We start from the raw sequence: 26,800 nt of genomic DNA, 5'->3' as shown, positions 1-26,800 counted from the left end.
TATTTTGCTCCTTTTTATGTGTGTATGATTTTTGAAATAGTACCTGAATTTTTTTTTTTTTTTTTTTTGTGTGTGAGATATTTGAAATAGTGCTCTAGTATGAAAATATCATTTTGTTCAATTATTTTCATGTGCGTGTGTTTTGAAATAGTATCCCCGACAGTATGAAAATATCATTTTGCTTTTTTTTCATGTGTATGTTTTGAAATAATATCGTGACAGTATGAAAATATCATTTTATCTTATATATATATATATATATATATATAGTATCATATAAAAAGATCATTTTATCATTTTTCATGTATATGTGTTTTGAAATAGTGCCCCTGATAGTATGGAAATATCATTTTGCCTTTTTTTCGTTGGACTCGTCATCACCTCTGATGAGCTTGTCGACTTAACTACTGTCCGCCTCAACTCTTGCGTGGGATGAAGATGGCGAAAGTATTCACCTCTCTCATTTTTCTTCCCCTACGATCAATGGCAAGAGCTCACGGACCGCCCTCTTCTTCTTCACTCGTAATCAATAGCGTAAGAGGGGGGGGGCGAGCTTATGAGCGACGATAAGGGCATGTAAGCCCCTTGCTCTCCTCCGTTTCCTCACGCATGCAATCATCCTCTCTCTTTCCTAACTCACGATTAACGACACATCCTTTTTATTCCTCTTATATGATCGACGATTAATACGGTGAACAAGGGGAAGGGACGAGCATTATGAGTAATAATGATGAAAGCTACGAGCAGTTATTTAATTATTTAGGACGAAGAGGGTTGAGAAGCATGACAAAAGCACGATAAGACGTCAAACAAAAGATAATGGTCGATAAGATTAAATTATTATTAAAAAAATCTTTGTTGTTTCATGATATTTTAAAATAGGAATGCTGTAAGAAAAGGTTTAAAAATAAAAAAAAATTCGTATATATATATATATATATATATATATATATATATATATATATATATATATATATATATATATATATACTGAAAAACTTAGAAATCAGGGGTTTTCCTTATAAAATCACCCGAATAGAATATAAGTACAATAATTGCATGACTTCATAGTGACGTGATATCGACGGACCGAGTCAATGCACCACAAGGCGAGACCGGGAAAACTGACCGCAATGTGAACGATCAAACATGCAGCTGGCGGAGGACCAGAAGCCGCAACTACGCGTGTGAATGCAGAAGCGATCGACGGATGTTTCAGAGATGTGGTCAGCACGATCCCTGTAGGTATCATTTTTGTACGACGATCGTCATGCATCACCACCGCGGTCGTTCCAGCTTTGTTGACCCGATTAAACTAGTTGCTTATTTCACGGTTGACGAAACCCCAATTGCGTCGATGCCGGTGTGATATTTCCTTTGAATCGCGTGAACATTGTCTCCTCGTCTTCTTCTTTGACCAAAGACATGAGACGAAGTAACCCTAAATAGAGAACGGAGAGCTGCCTGCCTTCCCCCTATCGACCATTCCCGTGTCTATGTTCGAGAGGTTAAAAAGCAAGGAATTTTCTTCTTCTTTCGCGTTCAGCTCCGATCTTCTCCTCTGCTTCTGTGCACTCCGTATTCCGAAGGTTAGGGGTTTTGAGTTTGATTCTGGGAGGCGAAAGAGGAGGGAAGGATGAAGTCGCCGCTGAGAATGTTTCGAGGCTTGAAGCTTGGCAGGCAGGAGGCCAAGGAGGAGAAGCAACAGCATCGCCCCCCGATGAATATGGATGATCTTATCCAGGCCACGCAGGTAATTGTGATCCTCCTATTCTTTGAGGCATATCTACGCATTGAAAAAAGCGGCGATTTTTTTTTTTTTGGGTGGTTTGGTGGGGAAGGATTTTATTCTGCGATTTGTGGTAATTTATTTTTACTATTTCGAAAAGCTCTTATCTTTTTCGCTTCTGATATGATTTTCGGTGCTGCATCCCTTCATTTCACAAGTTCAAATCATTGGTACTTCATTTTGTGTATAATTTTTGTCCTGAAATGATTTTTGGATTTTATTCTCCAACTTTCAGTTCATCTGATCTAACGCAATTACCAGTTTCAGCAACATATTGTTTGCTTTCGACGATCTTGTTCATGGAAGTGACTTGTTACCTCCAAACGGCATTTATGTTTCTTTCCGGAGCTTTCTTTTTGGTACCAACACGTTCAATCATTCAGTGTGGGTTACTGATAAAAGTTTTAGAAACTCTGTGCTTTGACACGTTGGTAGGGATGGGAAATAGGTAGCTCATGAGTTGGCAAATTTTGATGGGAAGAGTTACGCAGAATGTGGATATGAACCTTTTTCGACAGTATTATAAATGAAGAATTAGTTTTCTTCATTGCATAGAGAAATCATTCATCATCTTTGCAGTACTATGGATGATACAGCCAGATGTTTTTTTTCAAAAAAATCAGCCTGGAACCTGCCATGCGTTCTTTACTTTATTTAATTTCTACTTGGCATAGTTCGTTCATCATTCTAACTTTCCAGCAGCTTTCTAATTTCGCTATATGTATATTGGTGCTTTAAAGTCCCAATCATTTCAGTTGACTTTTATGTATGATGGTGTTAAGTTGTGTAATTTTTCCCTTGAAACTTGTTGTAAGTTTCGAACAATTTACTCAATAAAACAATAGGGTCTAATGTGTAGGATATACCACAAATAAAGGATAGTTCTCAACAATTATAACAACATCCATATTGATTGGGATAATGATTGATCTAAAGTAAAGTAATTCCTTTATACATAGGCATTAAGTTTGACAATTTGGTGCTGTCTGTTGACAGGATATGCAGGATATGAGGAGCTGCTGTGATAGCATACTGTCTGCATCAGCGACTACTGCTAATAATGCACATGGTACTGGTTCATACTATACTTTTGGTTTAAAAGTGATGTGTAGCTCATCATTTCTAAATAATACACTTAAGCAAATTGGTTAGTTGGGAAATAAATATGCCTAAATATTTTTATTTATCTACAAGTTGAATTTTAACTATTTTTGTACCTTGGTTGTATACAAAAATTATCTAATATTTATCTTTTGAAAAGCGCAATTATTAAGATGTTCGACTTTGACAATCAAGTTTGAGTTCAACAGTCGAGTAGTTGAAGTGTGAGCAGATTGCCTTAATCCAAGTGTCAAGATACCGAAATTTCCAACCTGTCTCATGTTCCAAATCGACTACATTGACACTTCACCTTGGGGATAAGGTGAATCAAAGGCATAGGGAGTTGTCATGAAGCAATTTGGATTTGTACCATGTAAATCTAATGTCCAGGTCAAGACAGGCGAAGATGTTACCATGTTTGACCAATATATGGAACTGTTCGGTGCTATTTAAGGTTGAACAAGGTGGCCAACCCTGTTTCTGATAAGGTTTGTCACGGTGGGTTACTTGGGAGCTAACATTGGTTGCTGACTTGACATCTTACGAGGCTAATTTTTGATCTGAAAATGACTGGAATTATATCAAATAGATTGGAAAGGCTCTAAATGGTTGCAAAGACTTTTAAACTAATTAGAAGAGGTCTAAGCAGGACTAGAGTAGCATAAAGTGTTTTGGTAGGCAAATGGGAATCCTAATCCCACTAGAACTGCTCCAAACTACTCACCCTTTTAACCCAAACAAGGGAGGAGTAGCACAACAGTATGATAGTGGTATTGTAGCAGTACTGTAACAGTACCATAGTAGCACATTGATCTTGTATTTTCTATACGTTTCTAATGAATTGAATATAGATTTCTAGACTAGTTTAGAATCCTATTAATAGGCATGGATGTATGTCTAGTGAGCTTCTGTTTAGACTACTGCATTCTCTCTCTCTGCATTAATGAATTAGATTGGTTACTAGAAATCCTAGTTGACAGTTCAGTTGAGAGACTTTTACCTCTCCCTCTCCATGAGTTGTGGTAGACTTTCTAGAGGTGTACTACGGTTTCATTATGATGAGTATAGTATACTGCTGTATTTTGAATCTATTTTAACTTGGTATGTGCTCTTTCAGAGTTCTCAGAAGCACTGGAGGAACTGGGCACCTGTTTACTTAAGAAAACTGCATTAAATGACGATGAAGATAGTGGTGAGCAAATCGAACTTTGTACTTTCCTGCAATTTGAATTACTATGCCAATAAAAAAATATAAATTGGTTTGGTTCTTCCGGAGTTTATTGTGTTTCTTATGGATATACTTACTTTTTTATGAATACGTTAAGTCCACAAATCTTGTGGCTCAGCCTTGCCAAAAGTATTCAATGCAGTCTGATTTTTTTTTTGGGTTAGATTTACCTTAACCTAAAGATTCGAACAATGGAAATAGAACAATTTTTTTTTCCTTTCCAGAATGGGCTTGTGGAGAACACATTTTTTAACATTGTTTGGATCAGTACTTATGATTCTTTTAGTTTGTTCAGCTCTTGAACTACCAGATACGTATTAATTATGCATGCAGGTAGGGCTTTAATGATGATGGGAAAAGCACAATTTGCTCTGCAGAAAATTTTTGATGTCTATGTGAGTCATCTATGCTGTGGCATGAATACAACAAATTTGTCGTCCGTTATACCTTAGTGAATGCTTTGGTGGTGTAAGTTGATCATTTTACTCTATTTTACAGCGCATCCATATCTTACGGACAATGGATAAGCCATCAAGGTCCCTTCTTAGAGAGCTCGAAGTTGTAGAGGTTTGCTTCTTGTAGCAAGTACTTTAAATTGGATGATGATAATATATATGAATGCTCAATTAGAGAATTATTGTACTGTTCATCGTTCATACTAAGTTGCTCGGTATTTCTTATGCACCTTGACAAAAGGAGCAATACTTACCAAGCATTCCAAATTGGTTTAGATTTTTAACTCATTTATTATTTTCTGTCGATAACATCCTCGTCAGGTCATCACCAACTTGAAGATGGTTATATAGAACCTTATGCAACTAGTTGGATAAAAAATTTGATGCATTTGACAGTTAAAGATATTGTTTCTCTAAGCTAAGCCTACTATTTTGTCAAGGTTATAATAGCCCTTTCAGATGTTGATTTTCATATGAAATTCACTGATGATATTTTTCTCATTGATAGACCAGAGAATAGAGGCCATAGAATCTGGAGATTCCAGAATAGACAAAACTAAATCTAAATAGGGAACATCAAATGGTAAATTAAGCAAATTATTGATGAAATTTACACAAATAATATTCAAGATACCAAGCAAGTGCTTTTCTTGCCTTGTATGCTTAGCAGTAAAGGAATATAAAAGAAACATTGCATATGGATTTAGGGCAGGGGCATAGAAGTGGAGGTATGTATTATGGTTCTTGTATGAGCACTTGATGCCCATTAAAGGGTAATACATTAGGTCTAATCATGCTTTATGAGCTGGAAATATGTTGGTAACTCTACAATGTGTCTGAAAATGGGTGCAACTACATTTGCTGATGCTGGAAGTGATGGTGTTGATACAAAATATAGAATGACAAGTTGGATGCACTTAATTAAGGATAACATTAGGAATAACAATTTGAAGTGGTCCATTCGTATGTGATTGAGGTAGCTTGGTTTCCAAAACCATAGAATGAATAAAAGGTGAAAAAAAGGGAATGAAGCAGGAAGGTAAAAATTTTGTATAATCTTTTGGTTTCAGTGATCTTGGAGTCGAGAAAAATCTGATGCAATTTGTATCTGATTGTCTGAGGTCATTCTTATTATTTAGGTTGAATTTTGTTCTGAAGTGGCTGCTGCAGTGTTATAGTGGATTAGCTCTTTGGCTCATTAGGAGTTTAATGGTTAGTGGTTTTAAGTCTGTTCAAGTCTCTCAAGAGCTTTAGTGCCATGGTTTTAGTTATTTCATTTCTTTGTGATATTCCATTGTTTACTGCACTGAAGTTTTTAACTTGCATTTTTTGACTTTCTACTGATTATTGTTATCACATAAGAAACTGTTATCTTGCTTAGGAAGTATAAATTGCTATTTCTTAGTAAGATTATTTGTTGCTGCAGGAATTGAAACGCCTTTGTGACAATAAAAGGTATGAATGAAATTATTAAAATGTGTCTTCCTCCTCTCTTAAGTGTTTTAGTTCTTAGGTTTGACTTCTCCTCTTCAGAGAGATCTATAAAAATATGTTAGCCGCACATAGAGTCAAAGGGAGATCAAAGTGTTCTAAATCTGAATCTATCTCATCAAAGGAGTTGCAAGAAGCTCAAGCCAATTATGAAGAAAAGGCAGCCTTATTTGTTTTCCGATTGAAAACATTGAAGAAAAATCAATTTCAAAGTCTTCTTAAGCAAGCTACTAGCCACCATGCTGCACAGGTAGTTATCTAACTCATGCGTCAATAACATGTTATTTCTTCATAGCAGCAGAAACTTGTCTAGCATACTTATTTTTTTTCTTTTCTGGTTGGTATTCAGCTTAGTTTCTTCAGGAAAGGACTGAAGACTCTTGAGATGGTTGAATCATATGTTGGAGCAGTTGCTGAGCGACACCATTTCGATTACCAGTTTAGTGATCTTGAATATGTTGGCTTGGGCTATGATGATGATGGTGATGATGGTGGTGATAACTATTGTGGTTATGATGGCAGTGACAACGGGGAGCTAAGTTTTGATTATCGAAAAAAATTCCAAGAAAAAAATGTTATTTATACATCTAGAAACTCCATAGAGGTAAAATCCTTAAGGCTTTGTTTTGTGTTAATTATAGTTCTACTATGTACCAATCAATTTCCTACATTTCCTTGCTGTTAGAACTTGGATCATACTTATATATGTTGACATACATCATCATTCTAGAAGAACATTTGCTAATATAGGGATGTTTAGTAGCTATTACTTGCTGTAAAGCTGATATGAATTAATGTTGCTTGAAATTTCTACCTTAGAGTTATGCATTGATATGGTGCATGGACAATACATAAAATCATAAAGAAAACCTGCAATAAGCCTTTTTTATAAATTTATCCATCATGTGCATATACATCAAGGATTTAAATATCCATCCTAGACTGATTTCGATAGTTTACCAGACTGATATGATACAAGCATTCAATAAAATAGTAAAAATGAATTGATCAACAATATCATCCCATATGTTTCACCATATGGTTCTTGGTTGGACCAATAAATATCCATCTGTATGTACTAATCAGACCGGTACTAAGAATCTTCTTATAACTCAGTCCTCCATTCCTTGATAGTGTCAAGATGTTGATAGGTTTTTACATGAATTTTAGTCAAAGTTCCATATCATTGTATAGAAGCATGATGATTAAATGATATCTGGAGATGTTCTAGGATAAGTCCAAAGTAGATATTCTATTGTGGTGGACCCGTAACAATTTAGGTTTGGAAAGATAGAAATAGAGTTTACAAAAACTTTTAAGTAGCTTCCTGTAAGGATAATTATGGAAATAATTTAAGTTTTTCAACACAGCAGCAAAAAGCTATCATCTCCAGAGTATTTGGGGCCAGCTACATGTTCCTTTTTTCGGAGCAATACATCTCAATTAAACTTGGAGCAGTCGATTTCTTTTTATTGTTTATAATAAAGTCTTCTATGTTTCCTCTTGCCATCCTTGCACCATTCTGAATATGCTCATATCATTCTAAACAGTTTTCTATCCTTTTGTTCCAAAAGAGCTTAATCAGACTGCTCATTAAGCTCAAAAGAGCTTAATCAAAAAGCATTTCCTTTTCTTATTTTTCTAAGAACCATGCACATCCACCTCAACATTCTTATCTTGGCTACATTAACTATTTTGAATGTCCACCATTGCCTAGCCCAGTGAATGTGACATCTGTCACCTTCATGAGTTGCTAGGGTTTGATTCCTTGTATGGATATGGTTGAACATCAAAATAAAGATTTAACTTTTAGAGCATGTTGTAGTTTAACTGCACATCTCTCTGATCCATAAATCATAGCTGACCTGACAACCATCTCACATTATTTTAATTTGGTGGGCATGTGACGGTCAGACAAGATGTCCGACACCCTTTTATCCACTTAAATTGTGTGTCAACCTCTTCGTAACTGATGAAATCAGATGCTTGTCTACTTCAATATACTCATATACGCAAGCCACCTCATGCATTAGGTAACTGTGTTTGAAATGAGTAATAGATGCTCATGTTACTATTCACCCTACAAATTAGGCGAAATATCTTATCAGCTTAATCATGGGTCTGTTAATAATTAATAAGAGTAAGCCGAAATAAAATAGAAGAAATGTTTTTTGTTGTAGTTTTTCTTAGAACCTACAAAAACATGAAACTGCTTACTCAAACTTACTGCCATATTGGTGTGTCACATTTTTACAATGACATGTGAGCTTTAACATCTATACTTGTAACTTTGAATTGTCCATAAATATCGACAGTATTTCTCTAGCCTTAAACGTTGATATTGAGAGTCCTTATACTTGCATAATAGCATCCTTTCTGGCTTTTTTTTTATCTGTTTCATCACAGATCTGGAACATTGGTTTATTATCTATCTCATATTACTACAGCATGCTTGGAAAATCAATGCTGGTTATTTCATGTTTTATTTCATTTGTGCAGGAGAGTCCTGAGAAAAGCCAATTAGATATGCATTGGAGATCTGGGTATTGCTGTCAATCAGCACCAATTTTTGCTGTTAAGAAGCCTGATTCAACAGAGAAGATAGGAAAACCATCCTTATCAACTAAAAAGTTTTGCTCTTATGTTCTACCTACACCAGTTGATGATAGACCTCCAGAATCAAGTCCCAGTACTGCTCCTTACCTTGAAACAAAGGGTAGTTGGTCAACACCACTGTGGCATTCATCTCCATTAGAGGCAAAAAACACTGTAAAAGTTTTCAAGGAGATGGAATTGCCCAATCCCACGAAGTCTTTAAAGAACTCAATACTTAGAGAGAGCAATATTTATAGTGGGCCCATCAGTATGCCATCTTATTTCTCAGAGAAGCTGTCAGTGCCACAATATAATCGGCAAACAGCTTTCGGTATGAATAATTTAAAACGACAAGCCTTCTCTGGTCCATTGACGAGCAAATCATTTTCAAGCAAACCTCTATTTTCTTCTCCTGATTATAGACCTGTGGAATTTCCCTCTGTAGTCTCTTCAGCACCCCAACATATGTTGAAACCTCAATCATATGTTTCTCGAAAGGTGTCTCCTAAAACCTCATCACCTCCTGTTTCATCTATAAAAATCAGTGAGCTTCATGAACTTCCTAGGCCTCCAGTTGATTCAGAGAAGACAACAGGGCTATCCAATTTGGTTGGTTATTCTGGTCCCTTGGTCTCTAAAAGACAAGTGCTTACTGCAAGAAGGAATATGCCATCGGATTTTTCATATAAGGCATCACCATTGCCACCACCTCTTGAACCTATGGACCGCAGTTTCTCAATACCTTCTAATAGTCAAAGAATACCAATACCTACAGTTGCTAGGTTGTTGGCATCTCCTTGCAATCCAGTCACAATAGAAGAAATCACTTCGCCACCTCTCACACCTTTATCTCTGGTGACAAGACTTCCGGTATCAACAATTTCATAACCGATTGATTCAGTTACAAAAAAAAGGTAAGTGGTTGTTGCTAAGAGCCTTAGACCACTTTTTTTCGTTCCATGTTCCAAAGGTAGCTTTTTCAATTGTTTAATATTTTCTACCTTTTTCCTCATTTAGCTCATTTAGAAATGTGTGTAACAATTAGTTTAGATTGAATTTTTGCATGAAAAGCATGTGAGTTTGTTAGACATATCAGTCTTATTCTCTTGCTACAGATTTCTTTCCTTGGAATTATAGGAAAAACATCTTATCTGTTTTGAGGTGGTGCATAATACTCTGATATGATACCACCGCTTTCTTTATTATGCAATAGGATCTAAGATCCCTACCCTTCTATAAAAGTCTTAATAACCATTAGATAATGGTTTCTTACTTTTTTTTAGTGTACATCCAAGATTTTCTTTTCTTCTTCAGGATATTTTCACTTATTACATTCCTGCATTTCAAGTAACTTACATTATTTGGGTGTCATTGTATGTTTCACTGGTTAATAAGGTTGAGTATTTTGAGAAAGATGTTGTAAGTTCTAGAAGGCCAGTGCACTGTATGCAGATTTTATAGGTTTTTGTTATCGTATATGTTAAATTTATGGAACACACCATAAAGGATGTATATGAAGTATCAATTAGAAAGTGACAAGAATCTCAAGTGTGGAGTAACAATAGGAAGCTCATTATATGATTTACAGGTAATTGAAGCCATTTAATACATGTCCACGCAACAGTTCAATGAGGAGGAAAGAAATATGCTAATTGCATTCTGCAGGCTGTTTGTACACAAATGAGCCTAGCTCTACATATCAGCTGCTTGAGCCACAGCTTAGATGCATGAATGCGACTTGAGATGTTAAATGAATTGAAATTCACAAACTTGCATCAGGCGAAGGGAACTTAGTAGAATTTTGTCAAAGTTGATACCGGATAGGAAATTACGGAACCAATTTGCTATTTGGATAACTTTATTGCATAAGCTTCCAATAATGATCAGCATGAAGTCATATAGTTTATATATCAACTGTTGATTGAAAGAGGTTTGATGATTCCTTTTATATTCTGATACTTACAGTGGCATGGAACCATTTGACTAATGGGACCAGTGACAATTAAAATAGACGGCATAGGTTTAAATGGATCAGCTGCATATATCTTAATCATACTGCTAATATTATGCAACGCCAAAATAGAATATTAAGAGGCTCTTTGGAATTGGATCATCTTCTGTATGGTTTCTCTGCTACAAGGCCTCTATCACTATAGATTGCTAGATTTAAGCACACACATCACACGGAATGGAAAAAAAAAAAGAAGGAAGATGGTTTCTCACTCGTTTAAGAAAAAGAGGCACACAGGCAATAAAAGATGATAGTAACTGAAATACATGCGGCGAAGATTGATGGATAGCTTCAATTGAATGCGAGGATGATGTTGTCCTTGGGCACATGCACAAGCCTCACCCGAGGCGAGGTGGATTATAGTAGCAGATGCCTTAGCTGCAGACCTACAAGATTTTGAATAACTAAGTTTCTAGTATGCAACTGAGCTCTTCATATTTTTTTGTAAGCTATGCTTAAATCAAAAATTGGTTTGACAATACTAGACTAGTCAGATGATGTTATTTTACTCTTTGGTTTCAGGATACATGCGATGGAGCACTGCTGTCACCACTCATATGTCTTCGTGCGGTTTGGTGTAAATTGCCTGTGCATTCCTAGGTCCTGATAAGTATAAGTTCCCTAAAATACCGTTGTTCATCATATCATAGTTCGGTATTGAGCCGACGTTACTTTTCAGTCTTTCAGTCATAGCCATTTAGTTTGGACTTGTAGATAGAAAATTTTCAATTTTTTTTAAGGATGACGAGTACCGATGGGTCATGCCGTCCAAAAGAATTTTGAATGTAGTTTGTTTGTCCAGAATTTCATTGAAATTAATAGGTTGAAACACTTTATTGTTTCAAATAAGTTCTTGTGATCTGTCCCTGTAAAGTTCCTGTCCTCGGTGCAGCCCATGTTTCTACTGCAGTGGATGGATTCTTTTCAATGCTATCAATGGATTCATATATCAACATGACAATATGATGCCACGGGAATTTGTGATCACATACTGCAGATTAACCACTACGATATCTCCTGAGAGACATCAGAACATTAGATGTTGACAAGGACGAAAGCCAACAAACAACAATGATGAATATTCACGATTGAAGGGTTTTGGCAGAGTTTAAAACACGCAAAACAAGAGTTTCTCGAGGTTTTACTATGCATTACAATCTGTTAATCTCCCAAACACTTCAAAGAAAGATCATAGCCAACACATTAGAAGAGCAACAGCAGTGATGAATGCAGTAACATTCCAATATTTACATTCCAACAATGAGACTAGATAGCATCTTGACATTTTAAGCTTCAGTAGACTTCACAAACCGGCCTTTTATGCGCTTTCTGGAGTCAGCTCTTAGCTTCCTAGACTCGTAACGAATATGCTTATCATATCTGTAGATGGAACAGATTAAGCAAATTTCAGAAAGGTAGCAAATGTACCATTGCTCTTGCAAGAATATCATTGCGCAGAGAATTAAACGAACAAGGAAGAACAGAAACAAACAGTATCGGACCTGCGGTTCTTCCGTTTCTCTTTGTATCGCAACACAGCATTGCCCCTGTTTTGAGACAAGAAGTTGCTGTCGGTGTCATTTTTCAGGTTGATGGGTGGTTCTCCAAAGATCTCTTTAGTTTCTCCAGCAGTTTCCGAGTCATGTGATGGATCTACAGGCCTAGCCATATCCAGTATCTTACCATGGAAGGTGGATGGCCCTTGGCTTGCTGCATTCCTTGTGTTTTTGTGCCATCTGCTGGTCATGTCCACCTTTTTCCGCTGGAAAAGGCAAGATAATGTATCTGCTCATGATATTGACACTAATACAACTTTCACTAGAGAACAACGCAATGAAAATCAAGATACCTTTTACTAAATAAGAAGAACGAAAGTTTTCTTGTGCCAACTTCATACTATCAGTAGAAATTTTTATGAAGTACATAGGATAAAATGAAGGTGCTAGATCTAATAATTTATATTGCAGCCACTAGAGAATTATCCACCATATAACAAAAAAATATAATGGAACCAACAGTGGCTAAGAAATAGTAACTAGAATTGACAAACTTCATCGATGCATGGGCATGAGATGGAAGTATCACTAAATGTGGTAAGAAATAAGTCTCCTGAACAATCCACCAGTCACATGACTATTATTTTAGCGGTAAATGCAATCTGCTTGAAGAAACAAACTCGGCAACCATGGATAAGATTCTAAAATCTCATAGATAAGATGCATTTTATGTTGGCTCTGTAACTTTTCAATATTTACCACCTACAGTGAGAGGATCTTTTTTGATGTTGAACGAGCACAAATCTTTCAAATGCATTTATATCATTCTTGAGGTTTTCTGGAATGTAGCTGAGCTCACTTATCATTCATACAACTACGTCACATTATTTAGTTTTAGATGTCTTTAGTCTTCTACTTTCTAACCACTGAGAAAATTCACTCTCTCCTGGGAACTGGTTGTATATTTTTACGCTCTTCAAGTATAATGTTAGGCTATATGGTAATATAAATCCCCCATGAGATAACATAAAAACTGATAAAGATGTTGTCTAACTGCCCCTTATCATACTTGATATCATTGCCAAAACTCAAGTTTTCTTCTACTAGTACTTTACCTAGTATCAAATGGAAAAAAAAAGGAGTAGAATGGAAGTTCAAGATCAATCTTAAAACTCACGTAAGAAAGTATGCCTATCTAAAAAAATAAAAAAGATTAAAACAAATCAGTTCAATATCAAAAAATTCCAATGTAAGATAACAAGAGAAAACCAAGGTAATAAAACTATCTAACAGCAGATTCAATGCATATTTTAAAATCTTAAGCTCAGTAAAGTTACTAAAAGCTTGATTGCTGGAAAGATGAAGCAGGAACAATGATGAAAAGCTAAACATCTAGTTTCATGCTCTATTGACAAATGTTATAGGTTGTATTGGCTGCTGAATCAGACAAAAGTTAATAGTATACCAAATACCTACTGTATCCCATATATGTTTGAAGGCCAAATATTCTTTGTATTTATTAAAAAACATATTATGAGCTACAAGGAAATGCAATGGATGTATAACTTGCATTCTTGGATGTTATGTGACAAATGTTTGTTGATAAGACCTCATTTGATGAAAGACAGCTTGTGTCATATATATCTTCCAGGACATTTGTAGCTCCCAGGGAACTTTCTGTAAGAAGTTCACTGTAGCTCTTGATCATAAAACCATTACTATTTGTCCCAAATCCCACTTCAAGTGAAGAGTATTCAGACCGATTTCTAGTCCTTCCAGAATCAAAATCCCATACCTGCAAGGAAATAGATAGAGTATTTCCATTAAACTAATAAATTAACTGAACCGTGAAGACTCAGAAATGTACAAATAGGAAGGTCAAACTAAAGTGCCCTTGAAAAAAGGTAAGACTGGCAAAGATGGATTCATGTGCAAATATTAAAATAAAAAAAAGCATCTTCAGCAAGAAATCAGTATTAGAGTAATACATTTTTTCAGATTGCTACTGTCTCATCTAGACCTCGTTAAATATCTCAACAATATGTCACAGTTAATCAGAAATGCATGTAAAAATAATTTCTTCCTTACATAAACTCGTTAAATATCTCAACAGTAAGTTGCAGTTAATTAGAAATGCAAGTAGGAATTATTTCACCTCTTCTATACTAAAAGGTAGAACTTAAAGCTCTCCCGGTTGTATTGTCTTAAAATTACAGCATGCTTAATCTACATGGTACATGTTAAGTAGCACAAATGGCATATGAACTTACAAGTTAAGCCGCAAGAAATATCATGTAGCCAAAAACTGCCAGCTACACAACATTGGAAACCACAGAGAACATTCTACTTCATGGTCAGATTGCTACTTTGTTTGATCAGTTGGCCAGCTCTAAATCCAATTAGTATTAGCATAACTGATGGTTCTGCTTTGGTGTACTTGGCAGAACAAATAATTCCAGCTGTCACTAGATCTGGATAGGATCTGATTGTTCTAGTCATTAGATGGCTGTAGGGAAAGTATGATAAGAGGGTTTAATGAAAAAGCATCAACAGTATAGGAAGTTCATAACTCCATCATATCCATCTTTCTTCATGAATTTTAGCGGTGAATAGTAACTTTTGCATATTTGTGTCTTTTGTTCTTTGTTTATACTCTTTTAATTCAGTCCCTCAGTGACAGTCTGATGAAAGTGCCAGCATGATGATTGAAGCCTGTTACCCTCTGCCTTAAGCACTAATGACCTTCGCAGTTCATCCATACCAAAGGACAAATACGAAGAAGACAACAAATCATGATTTTGTTGGTCGATAGCTTTAGTGGCAAAGAAAACGAAAAAACATATTTTGGTAGCACTCTCCTTCACTAACATCAATGTTTACTGCACAAAATCTTCCTCTGTGATTTTCCACAGTCCTCCTCGGAGGCTGCCAGTTACTGGTTGATAGTACTATGCTCAATTATGTTATTGTCTTCAAAGTAATCTTAGATGCAGTAAAACATGCGATTCAGCAATTTTTCTTAATCTTAATACAGAATTCTGTTTTCTGTTCTTAGTTATATCTTCCATCAGAGAACAAGAATGAAGTGAAGAAAATAATCCAATTTTGAGCAAAGAAAAGACCATTAGTTTCTAACCTGAGCAGCATGATCTATGTGATCATGATCCCACACCAAATTCTCTTCCTCCATTACCCGATCGCTCTCCTTGAGGGCTGCGCGCGCAGAGGGTTCCATCATGAGCAACGAGGTATACCCCATTTGCTCCGTTCCCCTTCCCTTCTCCTCCTCCTCCTCCTCGTCCTCCCGATGGTCATTCTTCTTGATCGGCGTCGTTTGCCTCCACTTGCATGACCCCTCCGATTCCCTTGCGACCAACTCCATCAGTTGCCGTAAGAGCGCTTGTCTCCCCTTCCCACCCGTCGCCGACGAACTCTTATGCCTCTTGGCGCATGGGACATACAGCTCTTGGAACGACGGATCGACGGCCGGCGTCGCATCAAGAGCGAACCAGTCATCAACAGAGGTAAATTCGGTGGGGAGGCAAGATTGGTGGATCTTGGATGCGAGATCGAAACCCCAGGCCGCAGCCAGCTCAATTGCGGGGAGGCTTCCAGAAAAGCTCTCGATAGCGGTGCGCGTGTGGGATGAGGGGCCGAAGGCGGCGTGGGTGTCGTCGTCGCAAGCGGCGCAAAGGGCGAGACCGTCGGCGGCGCAGAGGGCGACGGCCGGCGCCGCGGCGCAGCTGTCGCAGATCGGGGCGCGAGTGTGCCTCTGCGATAGGGCATTGGCGGCGTGGACGTCGGCGTCGCAGGCGAGGCAGAGCCTAGCGGCGTCGGCTCGGCAGTAGAGCACGGCAGTTGCCGCCTCGCCGCAGTGGTCACAAGGCAGCCCCTCCTTCCGCCGCCCGCCCCCTTCTACGTCTTCCACTCCCATCTCCACCGCCTGAAACCCTAACTCCCTCCCTAAGAACAGCACCGAGCTCTTCTCTTCCTCCTCTTCTCGTCTCATACCGAGAGAGACCAGCTCAAAAGCGAAGATATTAAGCGTTGCACAGAATCCTATACAAAGTTCACGGTGAACTAGACCATAGAGCACGTCTCACTCACGACCACGTAAGATAGTCATGTACCAGAACGATTACGTGGCAGAAATTTAAGCGGAGTGTAAGATGAAAGAGGGAGAGGGCGGGCGGATCTCCCACGAAGTCGTCGGTGAAAATATCATGGCCTTTTTGGCTGAGGTGGCAGAAACGGAGAATCAAAAGAAGTCAAAAGAAAAATTGAATTACCGGAATCACCCTTCAACTTTCATTGAAATCTTTAGTCTCTGTGTTATCTACTGTTAATGGCAGTCAACAGAGGATTTGTTGACTTCCAATTGCTACATATACATTTGATGCCGAATGGTTTCATCATTCTCAATATCACATGAGTTTTAGTATAAAAAATTATAATGATACGACCTTGTATGATTAGGCATTCTATGTTAATAACGGATCATATAATTTTATTTTTTTGATTTTGATTAATTTTATATTGTATTTTCTTTTTTTGATGGTTCTTGATAGCTAGTTTCTTTATTCACTGCATGTTTCTGCCAGATTAAATTATATTATCATTGGAAAGATGTTATTCTTTCAATTTTTCATAAGAATATTGTCATGGGAAATCTGATTGGATGGGTTTAGACAAGACATTGGTAGGGAATCAATGGATAATTTGGATTATTAATGATTGTTGAAATAAAAGGCTACAGTATAAAATATTGATTTATATCCACATATATAATTATCATTTAGAGTCATATTCGGCGTATCACCAAATGCATGAACTTGTCAGTACTAGTGATGAAGATGAGCCATCGACGAGCGATGAAGAGTAAGCAGGCTTTGATGATTGCTGTCTTTCATGATTGTGATTATGAGACATGCATTTTTACTGCAAGAAACAATACTTTTAGTTCACATACTTAACGATGATTGGAGAATGATGGTTGGTCTGTTGAAGATGACGCAGGAATACTACCTCAATGCAGCTCTTCCAGGGGATGGCAGATGAGAAAGAACACTGGAAGCTCAGCTTGGTGGAGCTGCTGCTGCTGCTCCTGTCTGTCACAATAAATGCAGTCTTTAATTGATGGCTGTGGCCTGCAAAGGCTAGGGTTCTCACAAGGCAAGCCTGGGATCATTGTTGGGGTGGGGGAACAGTGTGCTAGATTTCTGATTCCTCTTGGTTTCTGCAATCTGTGTCTTCCCCCTCTGCACAGATTCCTTTCTGCCAACCCGAGGAAAGGTTCCTTTGTCTGAAGCAATTAGATGCGAGCCATCCACTTTATTCTCTTCTCAGTCTACTAGAGATAAAGATCACCATTTCCTGACAGCCAACACCTTTATTTGTCTGCTTACTGTGTCTGCCTCCCTTGTCCTTTAAGAGCATAAGAGTCATGAAATAAAACATGATGCATGATGCTGAGCTAGATTGACTGCATGATTAGCTTAGCATCCACAATACATATTTGACTTTTAGTTCATGAAGTAGTTGTCATTGTTAGATAAGATCAGCTAATGATCTTGGTTAACTATGCTCTCCGAGGCGGATTTGATTTAGCAAGCTTTGTTTGAGCTATCAGTTTCAAGGTAAGATAAGAAAGTTGAGTTGAAGCTTGGATTAATAGTTGCATCATAGTTGAAGATAGATTTTGTCCTTGTGATGCATCATCTGAGACTGGAACAAAAATATCACCTACTTCAAATGGAGATCGGCACTGGAGAGAAGAATTGCGGCATTGTCGTTGATATCCAAGTGTAGATATTGCAGGACAAGCTGAAAAGATTTCAACTTGCTCACAAAAGTCCGATCTTGTCTTTCTGTGTTGATCCAGAATGCAAGAACAAGATCGAAGTGTGGAGCAGTTCAGACGCAGCCATAGCGGCCAAGGTGGAGGAGGCCGCCGCCGCACTTGGGGCAGGCTTCGACGCTCTTGGGGACCATGAAGTACATGAAGCAGGACCTGCAGCCGGCGGCGACGAGGATTTGGGCACCGCCGGGGTCAGCTACAGTATCAGGGGGAGAGGAAGAGGAGAGGGAGGAGAGGCAAGAGTTGGCGGTGTCGACGCTGCTTTCGTAGTCCTCGCTACCGCCTACTCTGGAGCAGCTGTCATCGGAGGAGGAGATCTCTTTGCCGGAGATGTAGCTTGATGAATATGTGGCGGCGGCGATGACAGCAGTCCGGGGGTCTTTCCTGGTCTTCGTGCCTGTCTCCAAGTTGATGTAGTAGACTTCCCCCGTCTGCCATAGAAACAGAGAAATCTCAGCAAATGTGCTTTCGATCGAGGAAAGAAGCAGATGCTGATGAGATCAATCAATCCAACGACAACACAAGAAGACGGGATCGTAATGAGAAAAGGTTGCTGTGGTATCGATCAAAAGACGAGAGAAACTATTCTATCTGCTGTCAAAAACGTCACCTTTGTCTTCTCTTCCTCTTTCCTTCAGATCAAAGGAACAGTCTTTTTAGGTGGAGCGCGGAAAGGAAGGATCTTTCCGCCGGGAACGATGGCGAAACGGCGTTTGGGGGACGTGAGTTGGTGCATTTATGATCAATGATTGCCGAAGAGAGAGAAAGAGGAGGAGGTGGAGCATTAAAGGAGGATCCCGGTACCCGCATGTCAAGACGCTGCTCCCACCGGTAAGGAAGCGCCGTGTCGGAGTTGAGCTCCACCATGACTTCTCCCGAGCTCTCATCGCTCGCCTCCAAGAGATGCGCGGCCACCAACGGCGCCGGCGTCAGCGGCAGCGTAGCCACCCCTCCGCTTCTCCCGATGCTGCAGCTCCTGAGCGACGCGGCGATCATCTGGATGTTGGGAGCCGTCATGGCCTGAAGGAAAACGGAGAAGGGGAAGCGAGACAAAGAGACAGAGAAGAGAGCCGATTCAGTACTGGAAGATAGCCGGTTTTAAACGCGATCATCCCAATATATTCTACGAGCAAATCAAGAACAGTGGCTTCATCGAGGACTGGGCGTAGCGTTGGTGCTTCAGGAGAAGTATAAGCAAAGCATATACATGGGGGAGTTGGAAGAACAAATACCAACAATTGAGATGACTTCTTTGCAGTGTCTTTGCTGTGTATGATGCAGCTTTGACTGCTACGGCAAAGAATGTTGACAAAAGGAGAGATCAATCAAGACCTGATTTTGACTTTGTTGACCATGAAGAGCTCGTTGGGGTAGGGAAGACTTCTACTAGGGAGGGGGTGGGTGCTTAGTTTTGTATTAAAGCTACAGGGGACAGTGGTGGAATCTTTGCAGTGGCAACAGTCCATGGAACAGGAGACAGTGGTGCATGAGCCTTGGAAAGAACAAACAATGGTGTGTTTTCATGGTCAAAAGTGAATAAGATTAAGATTTACTTATAAAAATCTGATAAGATTAAGATTAGTCCCAGTGACACTCTTTGATTAGTCCCACGTCAAAAGTTGGATTAGCTATCTTGAGATACATAAAGAGAGAGAAGTAATACTCTTTGATTAGTCTCACATCAAAAGTGAATTAGATTAAGATTGACTTATAAAAATCTGATGAGTGTATTATTATTAACTTCAGTTTAAATATTTTGGTCGGTTTAGAACAAACGAAGTTGATAGACTAATTAGCTCATTAGACTCAAGTCATGATATTTGATATCAAAGTCATGTATTTGGGCACATTGAGAAGACTCAATTTGATCCTTTTATTTTTTAATTAATTATAATTAATTTATTTAAAAAAAATAAAAAATATTGATTTAAAAATAAGTCAATATTACTCTTAACGTATGTTTTGGTGTGAGATTGAATCAATCAAGATTATATAATAAAAAATATTTTGATAGGGGATGCCAATATTATTATCTATCGTAAGGACAAAGATGAATTAAACAGCAAAGTTCAGATTAATCATTTCTTTAGGGAAGAATAAGACAAACAAAGTGGTACAATTAAATGACAAGTTTGCAGTTTACAGCTCATCGGGCAACAAATGTTCAAAGCTAGATTTGTCTTCTTTCTCTATGATGGGGTTAGTTGATGCCCATTGAGCGAGACGGAGGTCAGCGAAAGGCACACGTGTGCAGGACAAAAAATTTCTTTATCCTAATTAGTGATTGGGTATATTATAATATTCATTTATCAAATATTATAATTATTTTTATCGAGATATATAAATTAATTAACGATAAAAAAATAATATCAATTAATTATTGTTACGTAATCGTCACATAGTGTCTAAAAAAAAATCTCTTTTGATCTCGGTCTTCGTTTAGATTATACATTGTAAGTTCAATATTTCTATGTCGAAGACATCTCGACGATTCTAGATCTTTTTATTATAAACAACATGATTTTTATGCATATGTGAGTGATGATATAATGATTTTTTAATTTTTTAATGAATGAAATAATAAAATCGAGATTTTTTTTTACTCTCCCATTCTCTTTCATTCGATTAATATATTGAGTGACTATCGTATTAAAATAAAAAATATATTATTTTAATGGTTTCAATACCAAAAATCTCTCCTAAAAATCCTATTGAGCAAACAATAATAATAACAAAATAGTAAAGTTCAAATTATTCAAGTCACTTATATGAATTATTTACCAACATCGAGTTACATTAAAATTTTAATTAAATTAAAAATTATTTAAATCTTTAATCATAATTTCCAATAAAATTATCTTATATCATCCATCCTCTTCTCTGATAGTACCATTGATATTAATATTAATAGTATCTTACATTACTTCACCACTTATTATGTGACAATTATAATATATGATTTTGGTAATATTACCATGTTAAGCATGGTTACATTAATTCACCCAATTCAACTAGACCTAATACCTATTAGATTCGGGTTAGACTCAAGTGATATGAGATGAAACGTATGGGTTTAATGGCCCACTTTCGTACTATTGATATGATATGTCTTCGAGTCGCAATAAAAGATTGCGAATGACGTAAGCGTTGTGGTCATCATGTGATCATAATAACATAAATATCATCAGATCAATAGAAAATAGAAAGGGCTGCTTACTCCCCGGTAAATGTAACCTTCCACCGTTCCCTCCATCCTCGATTCCTTGACCACCTCCAAATCCAACTCCACGTTCAAATCTCTCTCTCTCTCTCTCTCTCAGAGGTAGAAGACGCCATGGACGACCATTCTCCCACGATTTAAACCTCGCCTTCCTCTTTCCTTTGCTGTCGATCTCGCCCGTTCCCCCGTGCAGCCTCTTTTGTAATCAGGTTCCCCTTATATCTCTCTATCTTGGGTGGGTGTGCGGGACACAGAGTGGGATCGGGGAGGCGGAAGGCGGCGGCGGCAGAAAGATGGTGAGGTTGCCGTATCTGACCGCCCTGACCACCCTCTTCAGCTACGGTCTCCTCTTCGCCTTCGGCCAGCTCAGGGATTTCTTCCGGAAGATCATCGATTGGTTCAAATCCTCCTCCAAGGACCTCAAGGTCCCCCCTTTATTGCTTCTAATTCGCTCGCTTTTGCTTCTCGTCTCGCTTTTTTCTTTTTTTTTTGTCGGATCCTTAAAAGGGATTTTTTGTTGTCGCGTGGAACAGGGGTATGCGCCGATCTGCTTAGGGCTCGAAGATTTTTATACCCGCCGCCTCTATCTCCGCATTCAGGTTTGTTCTTTTTGGAATCCTGTTGTTAGTTTTTTCTCCAAAATTCCAAATTTTTTTCCATTTTTTGGGTTCGTTTTCTCCTTATTTCATGACTTGCATTTTGGTTATCACGTAAAACGAACAAGCCTTTTTCTTTGATTTTAGTAACAAAAGGATTCTGGAAATTCCACATATTCGTGGTATTTTTTCCCAGAGAAAATTGGGATGTATGTTTATAAATATTTTCAGATCTCTTGATTTCCTTGTTACTTCTGGTGAAGAATCATGGCTGCTCATTCTTGACCTATCATTATGTGTTGTTGTGTACCTACTAGGGCTTTCTTACCTTTTTCATTTTCACATATTCTTATCATGGGAACCTTCGGTTTCTAGGTAGTATAATATAGAAGAAACGTCTTTGGTATCTTTTTCAACCTCGATCGAGGAAATTGGTCTCATACTTGGGATTAGGATACGAAATACTTGACCTTTAATGTGAGTTTTTATAATTGGCATAGCCACAATGATCAATTTTTAATTACAATGAAATTATGCAAATACCGTGAGTCTGATATGCTATTAATTATGATTTCAGAATGAGAATGATCATTAGGGCTGCAAGGACATGATGACATAAGTACAATGATCGTACATGTACATTTACGAAATGTATACAGGTGCTTCTATTATGTTAGTGTGTTGTGTATCTTATGATGACAAGCATTCTGATACGGCAGGACTGTTTTAGCCGGCCAATTGCCAGTGCACCGGATGCTTGGATCGATGTTGTTGAACGATACTCTAATGACAATAACAAGACATTGCAGTAAGTACTTTTCATATGTTTCTTTTCAGATACATGACCTTTTGATATATTCCACAGCCGTGTTTCTGAGACATGAAAATGTAGTCTATAACTGTGGATAATGAAAGTTGTGAATTGTGACCCTGCTGATTGTAATACAAGCTGAGCTAATTTATGGATAATGAATCATGAAGTGCGTGCTCCTGGATTGTTATTTAACATTTACTGAAGTCCTTTGAAGTTGTTGAGGAATTCTTTTAACTGTTTCTACTAATCTTTGCAGTCGGACCTCGAACACTACCAAGTGCCTTAATCTGGGATCATATAACTACCTTGGTTTTGCAGCAGCTGATGAATACTGCACACCCCATGTTATTGATTCTTTGAAGAAATACTCTTGCAGCACCTGCAGTGTCCGTGTAGATGGTGGTATGTATTTTCTGCTCACTATATTACAAACAAAAGACTACTGAATGTGGAATCAATCTGATTTTTCTTCATTTTGGTCAGGCACGACTGACCTACATACTGAGCTGGAGGAGCTGGTCGCAAGGTTTGTGGGAAAACCAGCTGCTATAACTTTTGGCATGGGTTATGTGACAAACTCTGCCATTATTCCTGTGCTGATTGGGAAGGTTTGTAGAATTATTTATGCTCCTGTGTGTCAGTAAAAAAAAGCGAAGCAACAGGATTTTGGTCAGTGTTTAACTTTAAAAATCAATGTATAGGGAGGACTGATTATTAGTGATTCTTTGAATCATAACTCAATTGTCAATGGTGCTCGAGGATCAGGTGCAGCAGTACGTGTCTTCCAGCACAATAGTAAGTTTTTAAGCTCACAATGAAATTAATGTTGTCCTCATGATTGGTTGTTCTAAATTTCTGTTACTGTGGTCTTACAGATCCCTCGCACTTGGAAGAGGTGCTGAGAGAGCAGATAGCTGAGGGACAGCCCAGAACACATAGGCCCTGGAAGAAGATTATTGTTATTGTTGAGGGCATCTACAGCATGGAGGGAGAACTTTGCCAGCTTCCTGAGATTATAGCTGTTTGCAAGAAATATAAGGTACGGTCGCAGTTAATTTGTTTGTTTGAACGTTTTTCGAGCAAATGGGTGCTGCATATGAAGGATGGTTTGATTTAGTTTCTGTGGAAAAACAGGTCTACACTTACTTGGATGAGGCCCACAGCATTGGTGCAGTGGGAAAAACTGGCAGAGGGGTTTGTGAGCTCCTAGGAGTGGATCCAGCTGATGTAGACATCATGATGGGCACATTTACAAAATCATTTGGATCTTGTGGAGGATATATTGCAGCATCGAAGGTTCTCATCTTGCAAAAATAAAATTTCATTAGGATTAAATAGTGTTTGGCAAATTATAAGAAACCTTCTAAACTCTATTGTCTTATTTAGGAAATCGTTCAATATTTGAAGTACACTTGTCCAGCATATCTTTATGCGACTTCCATGTCACCACCAGCAGTGCAGCAAGTTATATCTGCAATTAAAGTTATTCTTGGAGAAGATGGGTCAAATAGAGGTACAGAAGGGACAGCTTTGACTCATTTTACAGTTTTTATTGTTGCTGAAGTTTTGATGCTCGTTACCAGTAGTCAGTGGGTTTCTTATTGATTTGGTCACACCAGGGGCCCAGAAACTTGCCCGCATTCGTGAAAATAGTAATTTCTTCCGATCAGAACTTCAGAAGATGGGTTTTGAAGTTCTTGGTGATGGTGACTCACCGGTTATGCCAATAATGCTTTACAACCCAGCAAAGATTCCAGCCTTTTCTAGGGAATGTCTCAGGCAGAATGTAAGTTTCTCCTTTTCCTAAGCATATTATGCATGACTGAGATGAATAGTCAGCAAATTTCTTGAGTTCATTGGCCTCTTTGTTCGTCATAAAACTGTCCTTGTGTCTTGGCATGAACCCGTCCTTCTCCCTTTTGAATAACATCAAATGTGAACTAAACCTAGAGAAGCAAGAAGGCACCGACATGGACATGTAGGCTGTTTTCACCTGATTAACCGGAGCAGCAGTAATTTATGAATCTAGTCCAGAACCCATGTATTATCTAAGTTATTTTATAGGTTGAATGAGGAGGCTACACCTTCTACAACACCATGATAGTTTAATGTGCCTAACGATATACGACATTATTCTTAGGATGGGAAGTTTCCAAGAGTATATACTTCCCATGATGATTATTCTGCTTTGTAGGTCGCTGTTGTGACTGTTGCATTTCCGGCCACACCTCTTCTTCTTGCAAGGGCTCGTATTTGTATTTCGGCTGCACATTCCAGAGAGGACCTGACCAAAGGGCTGGAGGTAAGTTAATTTCTTGGAGATCGACAACCTTTTAGCCTGATTAGATTGATCTTGGTCATGGCGTAATCGAGTCACTCTTTGATTTGCAACTCCAGGTTATCAGCAAAGTCGGCGACCTTGCGGGTATCAAATACTTCCCTGTGGAACCACCCAAGCATGAAACACAGGGCCACAAGAAGCTGGAGTAGAAAATTCTCGGTTGTCGGTGAACCGAAAATTCCCCTCACTGGAAGCAAATTCAACTAATCACAAAGTTGTCTATGTTCGGGTCTTCCCTTAAAAGCCATGTTTGTCCATCAGAAGCTAAATTAGGTTATCCACATTTAATCGTCATGGTATTTGCTTATGTACAGTTAGCTCAGTAAGTCGTGCTAATTAAACATGCTTTCTTATTTTTGTTTAACATCCCTTCTATCAATGTGGAAGTTGCAAACCATGTCCCCCCTGTACTATGTTCAAATGGTTGAGTTAATTTGTATTAAACAGCAATGGATTCCACAAGCAGCTTTTACATTCAGTTTTTCTGCTAAGAAATCGTGTATTATTTATGGCTTGCAAGAGAGCATCATGAAGGAATGAGTTGCACTCGAAATTGTCTGCTGCTTCCTGTCAAAAGCATGCAACATGCATTAGATGCAAGTTTACCATGCATGCTTGAACTTTATGACATGCAACTTTGAAGAGCTTATTATGTGAATGTTTGCATGCACTAGATGCAAGTTTACCATGCATGCTTGAACTTTATGACATGCAACTTTGAAGAGCTTATTATGTGAATGTTTGCATGCACTAGATGCAAGTTTACCATGCATGCTTGAACTTTATGACATGCAACTTTGAAGAGCTTATTATGTGACTGTTTGCATGCACTAGATGCAAGTTTACCATGCATGCTTGAACTTTATGACATGCAACTTTGAAGAGCTTATTATGTGAATGTTTGCATGCACCAGATGCAAGTTTACCATGCATGCTTGACCTTTATGCAATGCAACTTTGAAGAGCTTATTATGTGAATGTGTTGCCATTAAGTGTGTTGAAGAAGCATAAACATATAGAGAGTGCATGCGATTATTAGATCAATTGCATGGAAACTCAGAATTAACAGGAACATCACGGAAAAATATGGTAATAATCTTGGAATTAAGTCTCAATTAATATAAATGAAGAACTAATTAAAGAAATTTAAGCATATAAATACTGTTTTATAGTGAAATCTGGTGGTGTAGATTTTTTGCAGATATCCCCAACCCAAGAAATACTATCCCTTCAGAAATAATAGAATTAAACCATTAATTTTAAGAGAGAAATTTTTTAATTTTTTTACTTTTTTTCCAAATAAAAGAAAAGAAAAACTTTGCACAAAGCCAAATTCCAACTAATAATTTAGTTCTCAAATATACCATTCATTCATATGTTTGCTTCTCAAATATTAGTCCAGCAGCCCAACTCGGCCCACACCGGCCCATTAACTTCGTTTATAAAAGTAGATGGCCGATGCATTAGGGTTTTTGAGGGTTGTGGTTCCATTGGGTGGATCGATCGCTTTTGGATTGCGGCGGGAAATGGATAACTCGCCGGAACTGCAACGGTTTCTCGAGGTTAGAATTATTTGCTCTTAGTTCTTTCGATCTTTCGATGACTGGTCTTTCTCCACATCCACGCCACGTTTCTTGACGTTGGCTATGCATAGATCAATTCGTTCTAGTTGATACTTGATAGCATATGCTTTGGGCTACGAGGTCTAAGGTTTGATTTTGTGCGAGTAATGAGTAATTTTTGGATCTAGCTTTGAGCAAGTAGCGATGTTGGATATCTTGACGAAGGGAGTTCTGTGGGGATTGT

General features: G+C 38.0%; 4 protein-coding genes across 7 annotated transcripts; 2 read left to right on the top strand and 2 right to left on the bottom strand.

Annotated features, from left to right (window-relative positions):
- The first annotated feature begins 1,214 nt into the window (after positions 1-1,214).
- LOC135614432 (uncharacterized protein At2g33490-like) lies at positions 1,215-11,633 on the top strand. Its single transcript, XM_065111806.1, has 10 exons — positions 1,215-1,753; positions 2,786-2,858; positions 4,008-4,082; positions 4,452-4,513; positions 4,617-4,685; positions 6,000-6,028; positions 6,107-6,314; positions 6,414-6,668; positions 8,564-9,573; positions 11,193-11,633. Exons 1-9 carry the CDS (start codon positions 1,637-1,639, stop codon positions 9,545-9,547), a joined length of 1,872 nt encoding a protein of 623 aa, XP_064967878.1. The 5' UTR covers positions 1,215-1,636; the 3' UTR covers positions 9,548-9,573; positions 11,193-11,633.
- A 101-nt stretch (positions 11,634-11,734) lies between these two features.
- Positions 11,735-16,190, bottom strand: LOC135582117 (zinc finger protein CONSTANS-LIKE 14-like). 2 transcript variants are annotated; one of them, XM_065111807.1, is made up of 4 exons: positions 15,303-16,190; positions 13,737-13,961; positions 12,173-12,432; positions 11,735-12,050 (listed from the first exon to the last, which is right to left on the bottom strand). In XM_065111807.1, exons 1-4 carry the CDS (start codon positions 16,173-16,175, stop codon positions 11,957-11,959), a joined length of 1,452 nt encoding a protein of 483 aa, XP_064967879.1. In that variant the 5' UTR covers positions 16,176-16,190; the 3' UTR covers positions 11,735-11,956. The 2 variants fall into 2 exon arrangements, with proteins under 2 accessions (XP_064967879.1, XP_064967881.1); XM_065111809.1 differs by having other exon boundaries at positions 13,776-13,961.
- Positions 16,191-17,931: 1,741 nt separating this feature from the next.
- LOC103987090 (protein CURLY FLAG LEAF 1-like) lies at positions 17,932-19,090 on the bottom strand. Its single transcript, XM_009405286.3, has 2 exons — positions 18,828-19,090; positions 17,932-18,454 (listed from the first exon to the last, which is right to left on the bottom strand). Exons 1-2 carry the CDS (start codon positions 19,038-19,040, stop codon positions 18,080-18,082), a joined length of 588 nt encoding a protein of 195 aa, XP_009403561.2. The 5' UTR covers positions 19,041-19,090; the 3' UTR covers positions 17,932-18,079.
- A 2,150-nt stretch (positions 19,091-21,240) lies between these two features.
- LOC135582109 (long chain base biosynthesis protein 2a-like) lies at positions 21,241-25,472 on the top strand. Of its 3 annotated transcripts, none has more exons than XM_065111804.1 (13): positions 21,241-21,668; positions 21,777-21,842; positions 22,417-22,475; positions 22,559-22,647; positions 22,910-23,055; positions 23,137-23,261; positions 23,355-23,448; positions 23,529-23,692; positions 23,788-23,949; positions 24,040-24,166; positions 24,273-24,439; positions 24,848-24,955; positions 25,051-25,472. In XM_065111804.1, the coding sequence occupies exons 3-13, from the start codon at positions 22,464-22,466 to the stop codon at positions 25,141-25,143; spliced, it is 1,287 nt and encodes a 428-aa protein (XP_064967876.1). In that variant the 5' UTR covers positions 21,241-21,668; positions 21,777-21,842; positions 22,417-22,463; the 3' UTR covers positions 25,144-25,472. The 3 variants fall into 3 exon arrangements, with proteins under 3 accessions (XP_064967876.1, XP_064967875.1, XP_064967877.1); XM_065111805.1 differs by lacking the exon at positions 21,241-21,668 and adding an exon at positions 22,215-22,316 and having other exon boundaries at positions 21,775-21,842; XM_065111803.1 differs by lacking the exon at positions 22,417-22,475 and having other exon boundaries at positions 21,242-21,668.
- Positions 25,473-26,800: the final 1,328 nt, after the last annotated feature.

This window comes from Musa acuminata, chromosome BXJ2-6 (assembly GCF_036884655.1).
Source record: "Musa acuminata AAA Group cultivar baxijiao chromosome BXJ2-6, Cavendish_Baxijiao_AAA, whole genome shotgun sequence".
NCBI classification, from domain to species: Eukaryota; Viridiplantae; Streptophyta; class Magnoliopsida; order Zingiberales; family Musaceae; genus Musa; species Musa acuminata.
This window is presented reverse-complemented; position numbering and strand designations above follow the sequence as displayed.

Excerpts from the sequence above, each read along its gene's own strand:
- LOC135614432 (XM_065111806.1), top strand. The coding sequence starts at position 1,637 with ATGAAGTCGCCGCTGAGAATGTTTCGAGGCTTGAAGCTTGGCAGGCAG. Across the intron at positions 4,686-5,999 it reads GAGAGCTCGAAGTTGTAGAG|GAATTGAAACGCCTTTGTGA; the intron begins GTTTGCTTCTTG and ends TTGTTGCTGCAG. Across the intron at positions 6,315-6,413 it reads CTAGCCACCATGCTGCACAG|CTTAGTTTCTTCAGGAAAGG; the intron begins GTAGTTATCTAA and ends GTTGGTATTCAG.
- LOC135582117 (XM_065111807.1), bottom strand. The coding sequence starts at position 16,175 with ATGAGACGAGAAGAGGAGGAAGAGAAGAGCTCGGTGCTGTTCTTAGGG. Across the intron at positions 12,433-13,736 it reads GTCACATAACATCCAAGAAT|CGGAAAAAGGTGGACATGAC; the intron begins GCAAGTTATACA and ends TGCCTTTTCCAG. Across the intron at positions 12,051-12,172 it reads GAGAAACGGAAGAACCGCAG|ATATGATAAGCATATTCGTT; the intron begins GTCCGATACTGT and ends TTCCATCTACAG.
- LOC103987090 (XM_009405286.3), bottom strand. The coding sequence starts at position 19,040 with ATGACGGCTCCCAACATCCAGATGATCGCCGCGTCGCTCAGGAGCTGC. Across the intron at positions 18,455-18,827 it reads AGCAGCGTCTTGACATGCGG|ACGGGGGAAGTCTACTACAT; the intron begins GTACCGGGATCC and ends TTTCTATGGCAG.
- LOC135582109 (XM_065111803.1), top strand. The coding sequence starts at position 21,537 with ATGGTGAGGTTGCCGTATCTGACCGCCCTGACCACCCTCTTCAGCTAC. Across the intron at positions 23,950-24,039 it reads GATATATTGCAGCATCGAAG|GAAATCGTTCAATATTTGAA; the intron begins GTTCTCATCTTG and ends TGTCTTATTTAG. Across the intron at positions 24,956-25,050 it reads ACCTGACCAAAGGGCTGGAG|GTTATCAGCAAAGTCGGCGA; the intron begins GTAAGTTAATTT and ends TTGCAACTCCAG.